The 20,163-nt window shown below is 42.4% G+C and overlaps 1 protein-coding gene across 17 annotated transcripts in view; it reads left to right on the forward strand.

Annotated features, from left to right (window-relative positions):
• Positions 1–20,163, forward strand: part of LOC110501507 (bromodomain adjacent to zinc finger domain protein 2B) — an 89,879-nt gene that overhangs the window by 36,281 nt on the left and 33,435 nt on the right. For all 17 annotated transcript variants that reach the window (XM_021579139.2, XM_021579127.2, XM_021579129.2 and 14 more), the window contains exon 3: positions 18,345–18,524. In XM_021579139.2, the coding sequence (XP_021434814.2) occupies positions 18,347–18,524 (178 nt within the window). In that variant the 5' untranslated portion in view covers positions 18,345–18,346. The remainder of the gene's footprint in view (positions 1–18,344; positions 18,525–20,163) is intronic.

A 20,163-nucleotide genomic window follows, 5' to 3' on the forward strand; every position in this document is an offset into this window, starting at 1 on the left:
ATTATTCCATTTCTGTTAGTCACATGTCTGTGGAACTTGTTCAGTTTGTCTGTTGACTCTTATGTTCATACAAATATTTACACATGTTAAGTTTGCTGAAAATAAATGCAGTTGAGAGTGAGAGGACATTTCTTTTAGTTTTTATATATGCCTTTAATTTCTCCAAGATATCGACTCTTAGGTTTCATTTGACACCAAATTTTGATACGCTCCTATACATTTCACATGTTGGTGCTCATGGGTCCTTTTACATGGAAATGACCATGGACACAAGCAGTTCGCTACACCCACAATAACATCTGCTCAATATGTGTATGTGACCAACATTTTATTTTATTTGACAGGTTGGGACCTGATCCTAGATCAGCCCTCCTCCTTTGAGATGATGATTTGTGCATATAGTCCCAGGTATGTGATTGAGTTCATACACTGGTAAGAGGTCTTCAGACAGATCACATAATGTACATAGCCTACAATACATTTTGGGAGTATCTCTCTCTGGCTTGGCCGAAAGAGAAGCCAACAATTTTCCCATACATTTTTTGGGAGATCTTTGGTATCAGCTGCCAGCAACTTTTGCTTGTCTAAAAAACGCTTTATGGCCTGGACTGGCTCAGTTGTTTGAGCCAGGAGAGGATACTGTAATCAACTGTCTATGGCCTCAAACGTTCTGTCTGTGGCCTCAAACTAGGCTGCTGATTGGCTCTTGAACAGGAAGACGTGGCAGGACAACAGATTAGCGTAACCGCTACTGTTGTCATAGGTTTACTGTAAAATGCAAATAAACAATAGGCGTAGGCCATAATGCACTGGTATTCATTTTGCAATGTTTTCCTCTCAACCAGAGGGAGAGATGGCGCACCCTGACTGTCTAGCCACTGTCAGTTTACATATGGTGCCTTCAGAAAGTATTCATACCCCTTTACTTTTTCCACATTTTGTGTTACGGCCTGAATTTAAAATTGATTAAACAAAAATTGATTAAATTGATTTTTTTGGGGTCACTGGCCTACACACAATACCACTTAATGTCAAAGTGGAATTATGTTTTTCAATATTTTTTACTAATTTAATAAAAATACAAAGCTGAAATGTCTCGTCAATAAGTGTTCAACCCCTTTGTTATGGCAAGTCTAAATATGATCAGTAGTAAAAATGTGCTTAAAAAGTCGCATAATAAGTTGCCTGGACTCCAATGATTTTCCAATGCCTCGCACAGAAAGGCACCTATTGGTAGCAGACATTGAATATTCATTTCACTTTAGATGGTGTATCACGTGTCCTTCACAACTCCGTTGCCGGAGAGGAAGGACACCGCTCACGGATTTCACCATGAGGCCAATGGTGACTTTACAGAGTTTAATGGCTGTGATAGGAGAACTTTGGATGGATCAACATCATTGTAGTTACTCCAGAATACGAACCTAAATGACGGAGTGAAAAGAAGAAAGCCTGTTTGTGACAAATCCAACTCAACAAAGTGTACCACTCTTCATATTTTCAAGCATGATGGTGGCTGCATCATGTTATGGGTATGCTTGGTATCGGCAAAGACTAGGGAGGTTTTTTAAAAATACAAATACACAGAATAGAGCTAGGATCAGGCAAAATCCTAGAGGAAAACCTGGTTGTCTGCTTTCCACCAGACACAGTGAAATGAATTCACCTTTCAGCAGGACGATAACCTAAAACACAAGGCCAAAACTACACTGGAGTTGCTTACCAAGAAGACAGTGACTTTCTGAGTGGACTTAAATCGACTTGAAAACATGCATCCTGTTTGCAACAAGGCGCTAATGAAATACTGCAAAAAATCCAATACAACACATTACTGAGTACCACTCTCCTTATTTTCAAGCGTAGTGGTGGCTGCATCATGTTATGGGTTCGCTTGTAATTGTTAAAGATTGGGGAATTTTTCAGGATAAAAAAAATAAACAGAATTGAGCTAAGCACCGGCAAAATCCTAGATTGAATAGTTATCTATTCAAGATATATTAGTTTTTCATTTGTCATTGAATTTTTTTTGTGTGAATATTTTTTTTGCGGCTATTTAATAGTGAATGTCAATTCACAGCCTAATTGGTGGGGTGATTGTACCAGTGTGGCGGTTCATTTCGAATTGGAAAAACCTCACTTCAAAAAACCTCTTTACATCCAGATATTTAAACCGTCACCAAGAACACAATGCATCATTTCCCATTCGTTTAATGTCCCGTTATTTGCACATCTTTAAAGCCTCGACTCCTTCCAGCTGTATTGGGATACTTGGGCTACTTTTTTTGTGTTTACTTAAACGGTAATGTTTGCTCTCAGAGAGGCTTTAGATGTTCACATTGCGACGTTCACGGCTTCTAAATTGTAATTTTACACTTAGCCCTGGGCAAGCCCCCGGCTAACCTGGGATTGGGATTTAAGTGTCTCTCATACAAAGTAGAAATTAGGCCAAATGTGAAACACTCCATTTTATTCATCACAGCTGAATACAAATTACTTCACTGTGTGACTTTTTTGTCCACAAACATCATAAGGACACATACCACTTGTTTCCCCTAATTGAAAAAACAGTGGTAATAGTCGCTACACTAGCATATTTATTGAGCGTCCAAGTTGTTTTGTCTATTAGTCTATTCCCTTTTTAATTTCTTTGACCCGATGCAAGATAACCGGCTGAGGCGTGACCAATCACAAAGATCAGTTGGGCAACACCATTCAGACATTTGTCGAGAATCGTATCTGCTTGTTTATCCATCTGTTGCTGTGTACACTTATTAGTACAACGCAACAAAGTTGCATGTGTGATTTTATTTCCGTTTTATACTCTGCTGTAATGGATTGTACCGCAGCTAGGAATTCCTAATAGGAATGGAGGACTACTGACTGTGCTTTCACAGACCCGCATGTATTTTATTCAAGGTTCTGAAAGGATCGCCTGCAGAAGGTGTAATGATCATAGTTTTCCGTGCGATTTGCGTTTTATTCCAATCAAGTTCTATTAAATCAGACGGTGTATTCTTTAAGGCTGTTCTATTCATGCAGGGATGAAATATCCCTGTGCAAGGTATTTTTCTGGCCCGTTTCTGTTACAGACGGCTCTCTGGAGTGTTACCCGCTTGATTATAAATGCACATTTCTCACATTAAGGAAATGGGTTTAGTTTAAGGTTACGCAGGGTTATATGTTTCAAGATAATTACTCTGCAACACTCAAAAACAGAAATGATACACAAATGATTTCAAGACTAAAAGACCAAAGAGGCATATTGGTTGAAATGAGAGTTCTTTCATAATTGCATACAATGTTGTTGAGTGGTGTGTGTGTGTGTGTGTGTGTGTGTGTGTTGTGCAGATGAATCATAGAAGCAACTTTAAAGGTATTGTTAGCCTAATGCTAAGCACGTTTTATTTTCTAGGTAGGCCTATCTATATTGCTGGAGTTAATTTATGATATAGGCCTAGGCAGCATGTTGAGATGAAGGCTAAACCAATTTCCAAAATGCAGAAAGCAGCTTGAAAGACGTTTTTATAATGAGCAACATGCAGTCTTTGCATTTCCATCAGTGAAAGGGCTAAGTGATTATATTAGACTCTTAACTGACACAGTAGGGAAAGCACAACACAGTAGGCTAGATTTTAATGGGCATACAGAATAGCTATTCCGTTTCATTGGAATACATTTTTTTCTTTGCATAATGCTTCTCTATCGGTTGTTTGTAGTGGTAGCCTTTTTAAAAATGGGCTGTCAGTTTTGTATTAGTAAAAAGAACAACGGGCTGTGTGCTTCGCTAGGGTTAATTGTGGGAAGATGCGCTCCTGGTAATTAGAAGTCAATTCACAAAAGTGATTAGATTATGCTAATCACGGGCGATAATATCTTTAAAACGGAGAGCAGAAATGACAATGCAGCCACCTTCTGAGACTATTTCCTCGGTTGTGTGTCTTGAGATGTGTGCCTTATTTCCCGCATGACTGGCTTAAAGATGGCCGTGTGAGAAACTGTCTGTCAGCTGACCAACAACACCCGGTGTTTAGAAGAAAAAAACGCATGTGGCTTCTCAAATTGTATTTATTTTTTCTCTCTCTCATTTGCAGATATCGTTTGATGTCACATTTTTCTGTTATTCGTGGCGCTTTTATTTCTCCCTTTAGGATTCGGTAAGGTAATAAGCCTATGCTTTTGGCTTGGTTAGCTTCTTCAGAGTTTTTTTATTTGCTTTGTGTATAGCAATAGTGTGAAAATCTACTTCCACGCAGAGATAGTGCTGTGAGGTTGATTGACAGATTAAGGTGAATGGCCGGTGTGCTGGAGATGAGTGGGGGGTTGTCGTTGTGTGCTGTGACGAGCCAGGGTTCCTTTCTTCCCATTGTGCTAAAGCAAGGACCATGGCTCTGCTCTGCTCTGCTACAGGTTCACTGAGTGCCTCCATGCCTCTCAAATTACCAGCCTGCACCACTCAAACAAGCCACCCAGCCACAGCACCACTCTACACACCAGCCCTCATGTCTGCAATCCTTAAAACTGCTCTCTGTCTGATTCACCCTGCCAAACCCTCCTTCTCATTCCTGATCGTTTCTACCATCCTTGATACTGTAGCCTTAGGTTTTTGGCATCGTAGGACACAAAGTTCACAAAACCAAGGCCTCAGTTATCCACCAGTTAGCACCACGTATAGTTGGATGTTGTGTTAGAGGCGGCCTTGGGCGAGCCAGTGTCTCCCTGAGTGTGGAACTCCCTGTTGTGCTAGAAGAATGTGACGGGGCTGCTGGCCTCTCCTTGCCCCAACTTCGCTGCTGCCGCCCATGTTATCTTAATCATGCTTCGTCTTATCTTCGGTCTCACTGTGGGACAAGAATTTGGTTTCAGGATTTGGAATCGTAATCCTGTGTTTTCCCCATACTGATTGGTGACAAGAGAGGAGAAAACTGCCCTATTCTAAAGGAAAGCTGAGGAATAGGCTAAACCTTATACGGTCTTAGGAAATTGGCATGTCCTACATATCACCTGTTTTCTCTGAACAATGAGAATGCATGACGTGACATGTACCTCTATTGAAGGTTGAGTTTATGCCACAGATTGATCAACTCTGCACTTTTTCGGTTTAGTCATAGTTGTAACACGCTGTGCAAGGCTCCGACAGAGCCCAGTCAGATTAACACACGTTAGCATCTAGGTGAACTGAACGTATCACTTCAGTGGTTGAGTGTGTATTATAGCCTCTCAGAGTTTCTGGTGCCCACCCTTCTCCTTTTGACTGTACCACTGGATATATGGAGTGACGAATGCCCCGTCCGGGATGCTTTGCTGTGGATCTGTTTTTTAATTTTTTTATTGCTTCATCGGGCAGCCCACCCAAATGCAACCTGATTTCCTTTTTAGTGCCCTTAGGGAATACCCTAGGGCTTAGGGGGCCATTTGGGACGCAGGCCCATGTATAGTGCTGCAGATAGGAGATTTACAGTGTATGCTCCTGGCTTCCTCTGGTGTTTACCTTGATCCTGGCCCGCCTTGTCTCTCAGCCCCAGCACCTGACAGGGTCAGAGAACTGGCATAAAAGGTGTTTGTTGCCCCTCTCATTCCCTCCGTACGTACATAGAGTTGAAGTCGGAAGTTTACATACACCTTAGCCAAATACATTTAAACTCAGTTTTTCACAATTTCTGACATTTAATCTTAGTAAAAATTCCCTTTCTTAGGTCAGTTAGGATCACCACTTTATTTTAAGAATGTGAAATGTCAGAATAATAGTTGAGAGTGATTGATTAATTTCAGCTTTTATTTCTTTCATCACCTTCCCAGTGGGTCAGAAGTTTACATACACTCAATTAGAATTTGGTAGCATTGCCTTTTAAATTGTTTAACTTGGGTCAAATGTTTCGGGTAGCCTTCCACAAGCTTTCCACAATAAGTTGGGTGGCTTTTGGCCCATTCCTTCTGACAGAGCTGGTGTAACTGAGTCAGGTTTGTAGGCCTCCTTGCGTGCACATGATTTTTCAGTTCTGCCCACACATTTTCTATAGGATTGAGGTCAGGGCTTTGTGATGGCCACTCCAATACCTTGACTTTGTTATCCTTAAGCCATTTTTCCACAACTTTGGAAGTATGCTTGGGGTCATTGTCCATTTGGAAGACCCATTTGCGACTAAGCTTTAACTTCCTGACTGATGTATTGAGATGTCTCAATATATCCACACCATTTTCCATCCTCATGATGCTATCTATTTTGTGAAGTGCACCAGTCCCACCCGCAGCAAAGCACTCCCACAACATGATGCTGCCACCCCCGTGCTTCACGATTGGGATAGTGTTCTTCGGCTTGCAAGCCTCCCCCTTTTTCCTCCTAACATAACAATGGTCATTATGGCCAAACAGTTATATTTGTGTTTCATCAGACCACAGACATTTCTCCAAAAAGTACGCTCTTTGTCCCCATGTGCAGTTGCAAACCGTAGTCTGGCTTTTTTATTGCAGTTTTGGAGCAGTGGCTTCTTCCTTGCTGAGCAGCCTTACAGGTTATGTCGATATAGGACTCGTTTTACTGTGGATATAGATACTTTTGTACCTATTTCCTCCATCTTCACAAGGTCGTTTTCTGTTGTTCTGGGATTGATTTGCACTTTTCGCACAAGTACGTTCATCTCTAGGAGACAGAACGCTTCTCCTCCTGGATGAACCAGACTTGTCGAGGTCTGCAATTCTTGGCTGATTTTCTTTTGATTTTCCCATGATGTCAAGCAAAGAGGCACTGAGTTTGAATGTAGGCCTTGAAATACATCCACAGGTACACCTCCAATTGACTCAAAGGATGTCAATTAGCCTATCAGAAGCTTCATATCATTTTCTGGAATTTTCCAAGCTGTTTAAAGGCACAGTCAACTTAGTGTATGTAAACGTCTGCCCCACTGGAATTGTGATTAAGTGAAATAATTTGTCTGTAAACAATTGTTGGAAAAATTACTTGTGTCATGTACAAAGTAGATGTCTTAATCGACTTGCCAAAACTATAGTTTGTTAACAATGAGTTTTAATGACTCCAACCTAAGGGAATGTAAACTTCCATCTTCAACTGTAAATAGCTACGAGATGTTTTATTTGGTCGTACCTGAGCCTGAAGGTCAGTGACATTGCGCTGTGTTTCCCAAAAGCCTGGCGGTATCCTTGGACTTTGTCTCCCATTTTGTTTCTGGCAGTTGTAGGCTATTGTTAGCTTGTGAAAGTAGTAATGTGTCAGACGTGACCTCACAACCTAAGGAGCTACACCATTGCCAAAACTACTGCCTAGCCCACTGGCAGAACTAGGGCCTAATCTGGAAACCACTTGATTACAAATAACGTGGAATTACTCATATCGATTTACGTTCAAAAGAAAGGAATTTTCTAACTTGCCTTTAATGTATTAAACCGTTGTTCTACCTAATGGGATATTGCCAGTGAAGATGTCGTTCCTGTATTACAGTAGAATTAGCAGAGGGAAAATGCCCTTGGGTCTGACGTGTTTTATTCAGCGGTGTAGAAGGAAGGATAACCTTTGCACCAGCAGCCTAGTCTCATGTTTAATTTGTATCTCTGTCTCCTCCCCTGTAATGTGATTGCGTTCTATTTATATTCAAGCCTCTTCTCTCCTGTTAAAATATACACTCTCCTCCCCCATAATATTACACGAAGGGTTTTTAGACGCTGAATGTATTTCTGAATAGGAGTCGTGGTCCAAATGCGTTAACACCTTTTTGCTTTGTGTGGATAATTGAAGTCGCACGTTAAAGCTGTATGCAAATGATGTTTTCCTGAGACGCACTTCATTTTTATCCCCGACTCAAACACTTGGTTGGAGCCGGGAAATATTATTTTAGTAAAGGAAAGTATATATAAATATATATTTTTTTTGCCAGTAGTTTTTTCCACCATTGTTACGACTTGAATGCCAATACTTTGGTGGTTGTAACACATTTTTGTTTTTGAAAAATCTAATAGACAAGTCAAACGTCATAGTCCACACTACAATATTTTTTTTCGCTAAGAAAAAACTGTTTTTTTGCTCAATGAAATTGCAGTTGGGAGAGCTGCACAGTTTTGAGTAGCCTATCAATAGGCCTAATATAGGTCACTTAACATTTTGATGTAATGCAGCACAGGAAATGTGTTTACCAGTGTGTTTATGTAACAAAATGTGAGGCCTCTGTGTAGTTTAATTTGTAAAGCATTTTCCTCAAGCTCTGTAAAGGTGGAGCCGCATCTTGGGTGACAATGGCGCATTAGGCTGTTGCTTTTAGAGGCCCTCATTTTTCCAGGCTGAAAGCAGTAGCCATTTGCTTTTTGTCTTGCCTCACATGCGTGTCATCTGCATTATGCACATCATGACCGGAAAAGGCTCCAATCAGAGACCACTGATGAAGGTCTTTCTCTCCTCCTGTAATTTTTCTTCCCTTTGCCTTCTCTCTCACTCTCTCTCTTGCTCTCTCTTGCTCTCTCTCTCGTGCTCTCTCTTGCTCTCTCTTGCTCTCTCTTGCTCTCTCTTGCTCTCTCTTGCTCTCTCTTGCTCTCTCTTGCTCTCTCTTGCGCTCTCTCTCTTGCTCTCTCTCTTGCTCTCTCTCTTGCTCTCTCTCTTGCTCTCTCTCTTGCTCTCTCTCTTGCTCTCTCTCTTGCTCTCTCGCGCTCTCTCTTGCGCTCTCTCTCGCGTTCTCTCTCTTGCTCTCTCTTGCTCGCTCTCTCTTGCGCTCTCGCTCTCTCTCCCTCCCTCCCTGTGGTTTTATTGCCTTCTCTTTCTCTCTCTCCATCTCTTTCTCTGTGACTATGAATACTATGTAGATTGAAAGAAATCCGTTTAGATTATATAGTTTATAGGCCTAGTTGGCTAAATACACTTCTTGTATCTTAAACACATTCTGTACTTCAATCTACAATGTCAGGCTCATCGCTTCACAGGGTGTATCGGCACCATTGTACCATTTCCTACTTTTGATTAAACAGAACTTGAACATTAACACTGTTGCACCATGGCCCTCATTTAGACTCTTATTTTCTAATTTCTCCCTTATCAGCAACAGATAATCATTGTGATTTAGCCTGGGGAGAGGAACAGTTGAGCAAATGGTTTAGGAGTAAAGAAGAGATGGGGAATTGATGTAATGTACAGTAATAACAATGTGACTATCTCTAACAAGCATTGGCTTGCCAGTTGCCATCATGCTCTCTCCTCCCTGCATTTGGGATGTGCACCATCCCCATGAACAGCTTCTGTTGTAATGGGCCTCTCTAAATATAGTTACATTTTAGTCATTTTTCCAGAGTGACTTACTGGAGCAATCCGGTTTAAGGGCCTTGCTCAAGGGCACATCGGCAGATTTTGTTCACCTAGTTGGCCCAGCAACCTTTCGGATCTTTCGGTTACTGGCTCAACGCTCTTAACCGCTAGGCTACCTGCCACTACATACATTTTAAGAAGTCACATGAAAGCAGTTGTAATGTGGGAGGAATCACTTGGAAGGTACCATGGAAAGGAAGGTAGCCTATATTCCAGGGTCCGCACAAAGTGCTTAAAGTACTTGATTTCGGCACTCTGAAGTTCAAGTACTGGAATACCTTTTAAAATCAGACATTTTTTTCACTAGTTGGTACTTGAAAAGTACATTAAAATGAGAGGAGAACAGAAAATTATCAAATAGTTGTTAATATGAAAAATCTTAGAACAATTTATTGGTCTTCCGAATTAACTTCCAGGCAGACTACAGCGTTTTATTTCCTCACGTTTGATGCTCTGGTTGCCAGGCGAGCCTGCTCATTTCACCCGCACTGTCACTCTGCCAGGCAGGTACAGAACTGTCTGATTAGTCACCGCCAAACGTCACATTTGATTAAAATGCTGATGTTAATGTTTATGACTGGGTTTTGCTTTTCACAGACCCAACCAGGGATGTAGTGGAGGATAAACGCGGTATACACACCTTTTTTTAAATTGTATTTGTGAAATAGCGTTTACTCACCTTTTTTAAATTTGGTTAGTTTGGTTAGTTATCGTATACCCACTTATTATTGTGTTCCCAGGGCTGATTAACGCTCAGAAGGCTTTTCATCTGAGTTCTAATCACGCCTACCTCTGAACGAGTGGAATCATGAATGATTCATGTATACTCGTTATGTTCGTTTGCTCCCCAGGATTTGCCTTGTTAGCAGCACATTCATTCACTACTCTGTCCAATGGGAAACTCCGCCCACGACATAGGTTGAGAGGTGAAACAAACTACCTTAGCCCAGACCTACAGTGGCAAGTGGCAGAAAGATGCCGCTAACAGTAGGATTTTGTTTTAAATCCCTCAACTCCTGCCGTGTCAACAGACATTCCCCAAACAAAACCCCACCTGCTTCTCGGAGAATGAGTGTACAACCTAGTAAATAGTCGCTGATTTTTCAGTCTGATGTCTAGCTAGCACGGTAGCTCAAGGGCACTGGCTAGAAGGATAAAGTTAGAAGCTAACATTGAACGGAGCCTGACCTCAGCAGGAGCAGTTGACTGAAATTAAGCTAGCTAAAATCAAAAGATGAGATACTATACTTAACAAAATACCTTTTCTTTACAGATAGTAGTGAGACAGACAGTGGTGAGTCAGGCTGCAGTAAACGAAGCAAAGGTGATACACAGAGAGAAAGGAAGCATTTAGGAGTGGCAGGTAGCCTAGTGGTTAGAGCGTTGGGCCAGTAACCGAAAGGTTGCTAGATCGGCTCCCCGAGCTGACAAGGTAAAAATGTCATTCTGCCCCTTAACAAGGTAGTTAACCCACTGTTCCCCGGGTAGGCCGTCATTGTAAATAAGAATTTGTTCTTAACTGACTTGCATAGTTTTTTTTCAATAAAAAATTTAAGCAAGCAAGGCGAGAGGTCAGTAGTACAGTGGTTCCCAAACTTGGGGTCCAGGACCCATGTGGGGTCCACAAAAATGTAAATGTGGTCCCCTCAAAGAATCTTTAATCTTATCAAACACATTAACATGTATTCTATACACATTTGAAGATTAACAACATTTTAGTCAACTAAGGGCCTTTTACACTGCCCAAATTCACTTTCATGTTATTCTATTGAAACCCTAAAGAAGCACTAGTGCAATTGTCAAAATTCTTTGAAATGCACATATCATTTTTCATCACAGAATTCAATGTTTTGAAAGAAATGCTTCCAAAACTATTGGGAATAGTATGGTCTTGTTTGACTCTAGCACCGGTGCATATTAGTGCTCTTCAAATGGGGCCCCTTCGTAAGTGTGTTTTGTAGTAGAGGTCGACCGATTATGATTTTTCAACGCCGATACCTATTATTGGAGGACAAAAAAAGCCGCTACCGATTAATCGGCAGATTTTTTTATTTGTTGTTGTTGTAATAATGACAATTACAACAATACTGAATGAACACTTATTTTAACTTAATATAATACATAAATAAAATCAATTTAGCCTCAAATAAATAATGAAACATGTTCAATTTGGTTTAAATAATGCAAAAACAAAGTGTTGGAGAAGACAGTAAAAGTGCAATATGTGCCAAGTAAGAAATATGTGCCACGTAAGAAATGAGTCTTCAATATTCCCAGGTAAGAAGTTTTAGGTAGTAGTTATTATAGGAATTATAGGACTATTTCTCTCTATACCATTTGTATTTCATATATTGACTATATGGATGTTCTTATAGGCACTTTAGTATTGCCAGTGTAACAGTGTAGCCTCCGTACCTCTCCTCGCTCCTACCTGGGCTCGAACCAGGAACACAACGACAACAGCCACCCTCGAAGCACCGTTACCCGTGCAGAGCAAGGGGAACAACTACTCCAAGTCTCAGAGCGAGTGATGTTTGAAACGCTATTAGCGCGCACCCCGCTAACTAGCTAGCCAATTCACATCACATCGTTACACCAGCCTAATCTCGGGAGTTGATAGGCTTGAAGTCATAAACAGCAGAGCTGCTGGGAAAACGCACGAAAGTGCTGTTTGAATGAATGCTTATGAGCCTGCTGGTGCCTATCATCGCTCAGTCAGAGCAGTCTATCAAATCATAGACTTAATTATAACATAACAACACACAGAAATGCGAGCCTTAGGTCATTAATATGGTCGAATCCGGAAACTATCATCTCGAAAACAAAACGTTTATTCTTTCAGTGAAATACGGAACCGTTCGGTATTTTATCTAACGGGTGGCATCCATAAGTCTAAATATTCCTGTTACATTGCACAACCTTCAATGTTATGTCATAATTACGTAAAATTCTGGCAAATTAGTTTGCAATGAGCCAGGCGGCCCAAACTGTTGCATATACCCTGACTCTGCGTGCAATGAACGCAAGAGAAGTGACACAATTTCACCTGGTTAATATTGCCTGCTAACCTGGATTTCTTTTAGCTAAATATGCAGGTTTAAAAATATATACTTCTGTGTATTGATTTTAAGAAAGGCATTGATGTTTATGGTTAGGTACACATTGGAGCAACCGACAGTCCTTTTTCGCGAATGTGCACTGCATCGATTATATGCAACGCAGGACACGCTAGATAAACTAGTAATATCATCAACCATGTGTAGTTATAACTAGTCATTATGATTGATTAAGTTTAATGCTAGCTAGCAATTTACCATGGCTTCTTACTGCATTCGCGTAACAGGCGGGTTCCACGTGAGGCAGGTGGTTAGAGCGTTGGACTAGTTAACCTTAAGGTTGCAAGATTGAATCCCTGAGCTGACAAGGTAAACATCTGTCGTTCTGCCCCTGAACAAGGCAGTTAACCCACCGTTCCTAGGTCTTCATTGTAAATAAGAATGTGTTCTTAACTGACTTGCCTAGTTAAATAAAGGTATAAAAAAAATGGCAAAATCGGTGTCCAATTAATCGGCCATTTCGATTAATCGGTCGACCTCTAGTTTGTAGGCACCAACCTGAGACTTAGCCTACTGGCCTACTTAGTCTGGTGTCAACCTGCCTCAATGGCTAGCAACAGCAGATCAACTGATGAACGCCTGCCTTTCTCCTTCCTTTCTCCCTCTGTCGATGTCTAATTTAAAATGTGCAGGACCAGGGATCCATATTTGATGGCTTGGTGGTGACGGGCCAGAAAAGACAGCAGGCCCAGGAATGTGTTTCGTGATGGATGTCAGTCTGCATGGAACACGTGGGATTCCTGTTTGTGGACCCCTGCGTGCTGTACGTTGTGCCCCATGACCACTCCAAATGGATCTGCCTCCGCTAGCTCCACTGCACTCGGAACCCCGCTAGCTCGCTAACGCCGCCGACCATGGACAAATGTGTTTCCTTTCAACAGTTGTCACACTAAACTTCCACATCATTTATCAGAGTTCATTTGCCTCCCAAACCACCCCTTCATCATTTGTTCACGGTGGCGTTCGATATGTGTTTTCCGGCAGTCGATGCGTACAGAATGACTCTTCTCCTAAAATATGTAAGCACCCGGAGGAATGATGATGACCGAACACCCTGCCTTTTTGTGTTTTGTGGGTCATTCTTATGAACACAAATGGATTATTATCCCAGCGTTATGAACACAGCTGGATCTGCCGTGTGGAGTGGAATGATACGTGTGCCCTTGCATACTAGGTCAAAAAATGTGATTACAGTTTGGGCTGTAAAGGACTAAACGTCATGTAGCCTGGCTGTGGCAGACGGACAGACAGACGACAGAGGTTGTTGTACTGGACGAGGTGTTTCGTTGGATCAGGGCAGCAGGTGAGACACCCCCGGTTACAAAGCCAAAGTGGTCTGAAAAGGCTGAAGGACGCTGTCCATTTGAACGAACACTACACTGCCATCTGCCACCCAGAACTCAATTAACTTGTTGTACTTCCTTTCCCTTCGGAGTAATGCAGGGCTTGACATTCAATAGTAAAAACAACAACATAACTGGTTTGTCTATGTCCTCTATAAACGAGCTTACTGTTTTGGCTTACGCCTTCATAAATTGGATGATAACATTTTGGACTTATTTTCTTATAAATAGTACCAAGTGTAATGCTACATCCCTGTCATTACGAACAGCATAGCCTGCATCTTGGACCAAAACCCAAAGGACTGCATGGGTTTTCTTTGTCTCGCAGCATTGTGGTGTAAACAAGGTTCCCACTACAAGCACACTGCCTGAGATGAATGGTTAAACCAGACTGCCCTGTGCTGAAGCTTTGGAACGTTCCCAGTGCAACATGCCGTGTGTTTGGTTTTTTTCTTTCCACTTTCCCCGGTTACATCCTCTCACGGCAGCTCCGTCAGCCTATCACCTCACCAAAATATGAAGAGGCCCGTTTTTGATAATGATTGGATGTGTTGGTTATCAGAGTTTGGGGGGAGGCGAGAGAGAGAGAGAGAGGTGCTCTTTTTAAAGTCGTCTCATTCCTTTCATCATAGCGCATCGTGCCTCTCGCTCCAACGCACTCCGTCAGATGTGTCCCAATCGAAAGTTCCCCCCCATTAGAGGACCGGGGCCGAGGCTAACAGAGCACTTCATCACTGTCCAGGTAGGCAGTGGGCGTCGGTGCCAAAAGGACAGCAGCAGACAGCCACAGACATGCAGGCAGAATTGAGGTCTGTCTGTCTCTCTGCCATGCTGTTTGATGCTCTGGGGAGCTTTCCTGGTATTTTCAGCATATCTGTGGATGTTACCAGCCACGCTGACCTCAGACACTTTCCATTTTCGACCCTCTTCCTCTGTATTAACCAGCCCCCACGGGGAGCACCTCTCCTCACGGGCAGGCAGACATGCAACAAAAAACTGGCAGAAATAATGCACTTCGCTTGGGCCCTCGATTTCCGCTGGGTGAACTCAGAGGGGATTGGGAGTGAGGTGGGTGGTGAAAGTGTTTGTCCAATTTCTTATTTTATTTTCTCTGTCACGGTAGCCCGCTGAGCAGGTTGGTTCATCCTCTTCTGCCTGTTTACATCCCCTTCCATCCCTCTGTGCCGCAAATCACACTGGCTAAACCCGAGTGGCCCGGCTATTTGTCCAGCGTAGCAAAAACCTCCTTAATTGTTTTTAGCGGGCACGGTGGACACTGGTGATTTGTGTAGGTAAAAAGAAGCTGCCTGTGTCACCTGGCAACCAACACTGCTCACGCTTCAGGAGTCGCACAAAACAATATCTGCGGCTGCAGCTAATCATCACACCATTAGGGTCAAAGAGAATTAATGCGATGTATCCACCGACCACGGTTATCATTTGCCATATTAATGGACAGGCGTGTTAAGCCTATTTCTCCATTACATATGGTTTATTTCACTTATTTGTGTGTGTGTGTGTGTGTGAGACAGACAGCAGGGCTGTAATTAGAGTGGAACAGGCATACAGCAAACAGACGGCGTTTGTCCAAAATGGCACCCTATTCTCTATATAGTGCACCACTCTTGACCAGGGCCCTGGTCAAAAGTAGTTCACTGCATAGGGAATAGGGTGCCACTTGAGCCGTAATCCGAGTTCATGATGAGAGCAGTCAGTGAGAGGCTAGTAGTGTAGTGAGGTAGCATGCTGCAGCTGTCTAGCTGACTTTGAATGGGGTCAGGGCATTCTGTATTCTACGCTTCCTCTCTCCGCCTCGCGATCTTTAGCATCCCCGCACCTTCCATTAGCCGGAGAAGACGTTGTCTGTCGCTCGATCCGTCGGCAGTCTGAATACTGCTGATCCATGCTGATGACTCTAGCGGGTTTATCACTGTTGGCATCGGCCATCTGTTACACTGGGGTGGAGGATAGTAAAACGGACAACGCACTGACACACCGACCAATCTGGCTACACTGGGAGGAAAGGAAGACAACCTACACGTACCCACGGTCACAGGGAGCATAGACATGGCATTTTCCACTAAACACCAGGCCTAATGATGTCATGGCATTTCCCACTGTAAACACCAGGCCTAATGATGTCATGTCATTTCCCACTGTAAACACCAGGCCTACTGATCTGATGGCATTTCCCACTGTAAACATCAGGCCTACTGATCTGATGTCATTTCCCACTGTAAACACCAGGCCTACTGATCTGATGGCATTTCCCACTGTAAACATCAGGCCTACTGATCTGATGTAATTTCCCACTGTAAACACCAGGCCTACTGATCTGATGGCATTTCCCACTGTAAACATCAGGCCTACTGATCTGATGGCATTTCCCACTGTAAACACCAGGCCTACCTAATGATGTCATGTCATTTCCCACTGTAAACACCAGGCCTACCTACTGATGTCATGTCATTTCCCACTGTAAACACCAGGCCTACCTACTGATGTCATGTCATTTCAGTGATCAGTGGCATTTGGAGGTGTGCAGGATATGCACTTTTGTTTTCCTAAAGAAAAACAAAGGGACTGTTTTACAAGCACATCAATTTGTCTGACGGAAGGGGCATTACTTTTTATTGGCGGCATGGCAGGCACCCCAGTCAGGCAGCTGCATTGTGCGAGGGGTGATTTCTGCAAAACGTGTCTTTTGTTTCAGACAGAGACATTTATCCTGGAAATCATCTCCTCACATTAGCATAGATGGCTACTTCTATGGGATCTGCAGCCTGCTGTTAGGAATCTGTGTGTCGTGTGTACTGCCATTTGTCGCATGCTGTCAGGGGCTCAAGATGGGTTTCACATACACACTCCCAAGTCAAATGAATGTAGCTGCTCACGTGGAGGTGGTTCCATAGCAGCCGCAATACCAGCAGCCCTGTGACACGCACGTTAATCACCTAATAAAATCAAGCTAATTCTACCGCTAATCCCATTCTAATATCATTTAAGGAAAGATTGGCCTCTTAAACGCAGAAAATGCCGTCGTGCGTTAGGCTGTTTCTCATATTTTGTTTTCAATTCCCTCAAATGTTATGTTTAGTAAGTAATGAGGTTTGCGGGATTGTTTTAAGGAAACACCTGTCTCTGTGATTATTTCTGGAGACTGTTTTTCTGTTGACAGAGTGAAGCCCCTGAGACACACGTCCGTTGTCTTGTGCAGCACAAATGAATATTGCCCAAGAGGAAATCATTTCTGCAACGTTTCACAATATAATGGAGAAGTGGGCAGACATTTATGAAAGATTAAGTGTGTGTGTGTGTGTGTGTGTGTGTGTGTTAAATGTGTAAGTCATACTTCTATTTAAATCCAATCTAGTATTTTCTCATTCAGAGCATTAAATATTTAATTTGATCATTTAGCCTACCTTCTGCCCCGTTTTATATTAAAATGCATTTGTTGTTTTGGTCAGTCTTCAGTACTTTTTATTCCTAAACTGCATATCTTAAAGAATAGGTATGCGAGATTGTTTCTTTATGATTTAAGGCTTTTGATTTAGAATATGGACACACACGAACACACACTGCAGTGTGGTTTTCCCAGTGGCGCAATGGCTGTAGCTTTCATGTCATTTGTGTCGTCTCATCAGTGTTGTCGGCGCGGTGGAGGCGATGAGGGACGTTACTTGATATTCAGCGGATAGCTTTGTCTCCCAGATGTAATCACCAGCAGGCCTAGCTGCCTCCACTGCAGAGGACAGTCACCGGGGGAGATATAGAAAATTGTTTATGTGTAATGATACAATAACAAAGAAGCTAAGACTGTAAAGAACAATCTGGAAGCGTGTGTTAAAAGGGTGATTTTTCTTCGGTGGCATAAATACTCTACAAGCTGGGATATGTAGGGTGGTGATGAAATCAGGAAAGACTACTTCTAAAGAATCGGCCTGTCTACGTCTTCATTTGGATGCTGGGCAGCGCTACTGAGGTCTGTGTCAACATGGGGATTGTTAGAGAAGCCTTCATGATAGCTCTCTGCAAATGTAACTGTAGGAGAAGAATTGGGATGGAGCCACCAGTGTTTTCACTGTAGACCTTAGAGGAAAGTCTGCTGCATCATGAGCTGTGAATGACTTCAACGATTCCTGTGAAAACTGCCCATGTTAAAGGTTTAACATTCGAGTTAACAATCAACTCTTTGAGTAGCACCAGTTTTTACGTCTCGTATAAATGAGCTGTGAATACTCCTGTAAACCCCAGAGGGTCCTCTCTCTCTGTCTCTCTCGCTCCCTCTCTCGCTCCCTCTCCCTCTCTCGCTCCCTCTCCCTCTCTCCTGCGTGCGTACACGTGGTGTGTGTCTGTAATATGTGATAAAATACTTCTCCATATTTTCCATTGCTGCCTCAGTGGGTTAATTTAGGATATTCTCTTGCCAGTGGCCTTTGCTAAGCAGAGATATTGTTCAGGGGGTAATTCACATGTTGTGAGGGAAGGAGTTTCAGTGTGGTGGGAGTGCCTGTTTATAGCCGCCCCCCCTCTACTCTTTTCTTCCCTTGGCTTTTGTAAGTGTGTTGATTGGATTGTGTTTGACAGATATGGAGTCTGGAGAGCGGCTGGCCTCCCCATCGTCAGCCCCGTCCTCCCTGCTCATCACCTCCTCCACTGTCTCCTCCGCCGTCTACTCCCCTGCCCCTGTTTCGGCCAAGACGCCCTCCCCCAAGTGCAGTCTCACCCCCAGCCCTGCCACCTTGGGCTCCCCTCTCACCACCTGTGGTACGTACAGACTCTTTCTGTCGCAGACACACACACTGATGCACAGATGAATCACGTCACATGCAAACACATTGGTTGCAAAAATAAACACAATACAAATATTCTTGATGCTGGTTATATTTGATTATTTTCCCACTGCAAATGAAACAAGGAAAGAGCATTCCCGAGTGTTAATTATGAGGGATCATTAAGAAAAGCATCGTCTTCTAGCCAGTCTCTCACTATTTATTTCCTGACTGTTTGGCTAGAAATAAAAAAAACATGTTGAATTAATGAATGCCGACAATTAAAAACCCTCTCTGTTTAAGAATGTTGCTCTTTACAATCTCCAGTTCAGTCATGATTTGACGGGTCTGTCAGTCACCCCAGAGAGTGCTGCTGCCACTGCCTTTAATATGTTTTCTCTGAATACTAATTGTGGTCAAAGCCATTATGCGGTGAGCAACGGTGATGCATAAACAGTCAGATTACCCTGACCAGAAAATGAAATGTACATTTCTCAAACTGTGATTTTTTTTTTCTTTCTCTCTTTCATGAGAAGAATTGCCAAAAATGTGTTTCTCTCATGCTGTTACAATGAAAAAGCCATTAGAGATTCCTCCAAATAAGCTATTTTAGACGTAAAGCTGGAATTAAATGTGGAAAGCACAGTGGCACCACTGAAGTCACGTTGCGGTTCTGAGAATAAAGCGATTGAGTTATTTTGAGAGATTTCCCCCCCCCCCCCCCCCCCCCCACACACACACACACACACACACACACACACACACACACACACACACACACACACACACACACACAGACACACAGACACTTTGGAAAGCAAAGAAAAGATATTACGTATCCTGTGTTGGTCACACTTTCTAAGTGATTGAATTACACTTGCATGCTATACTTTATAGTATTCATTCATTAAATTACAGTTATCTCACGTAGTACTTTTCAGATTGTTGCGATGCAATTTTTAGCTACAAATTCTCAATCGGCTTCGGAGATTACTAACCTGTTTAGGTTGAAATGGGGAAACGGGTGTTTCATTTCATAGTGCTTTGAATCGATAATGGATTGGAAAATGTGTCTTTAAGCTCATACGATGTTCCACTGACGGGCTTGATTGAAAATCTGAACTCAAGGTTTATCTGGCAGTGAAATGGATGATGATAAGGGAATTAATCGGTACAGTTCTTGTAAGGTCACAGATGCAATCAAAAAGTATATGTTGGTTGATTTGAATTGACAGGCAAGTAACTGAACTCACTTTAATGTTTAGCATTTTCATGGCAAACTTGTGTGTATGCCTAACTAAACATATCTCCACATAATTTAGGCCTACATCAGTTACTATCTTAATACTAAAATGTTAGGGAAATAAAGTGACAGGAATAACCTGCAGCTAATGTGGAGATGATAATTCTCAATTTATAGTTACCATTATCTGTATTAGGCACTTTCATTTGTATGGTTGTGTGTGTGAATATTTTATTTTAATAAATAAAAAATTAAATGGGAAATCTGAAATCACATGCTGTAAATTGTAAGCGAACTGCTTGGAAGATGGGTTTATAGACCAGTCACAAACCCAGTGGGAGACCATAAATGCTTCAATGTAGAATGCATAAAGTGGGAAGAGGGATCAGTA

The sequence above is a fragment of the Oncorhynchus mykiss genome, chromosome 22 (genome assembly GCF_013265735.2).
Source record: "Oncorhynchus mykiss isolate Arlee chromosome 22, USDA_OmykA_1.1, whole genome shotgun sequence".
NCBI lineage: Eukaryota > Metazoa > Chordata > Actinopteri > Salmoniformes > Salmonidae > Oncorhynchus > Oncorhynchus mykiss.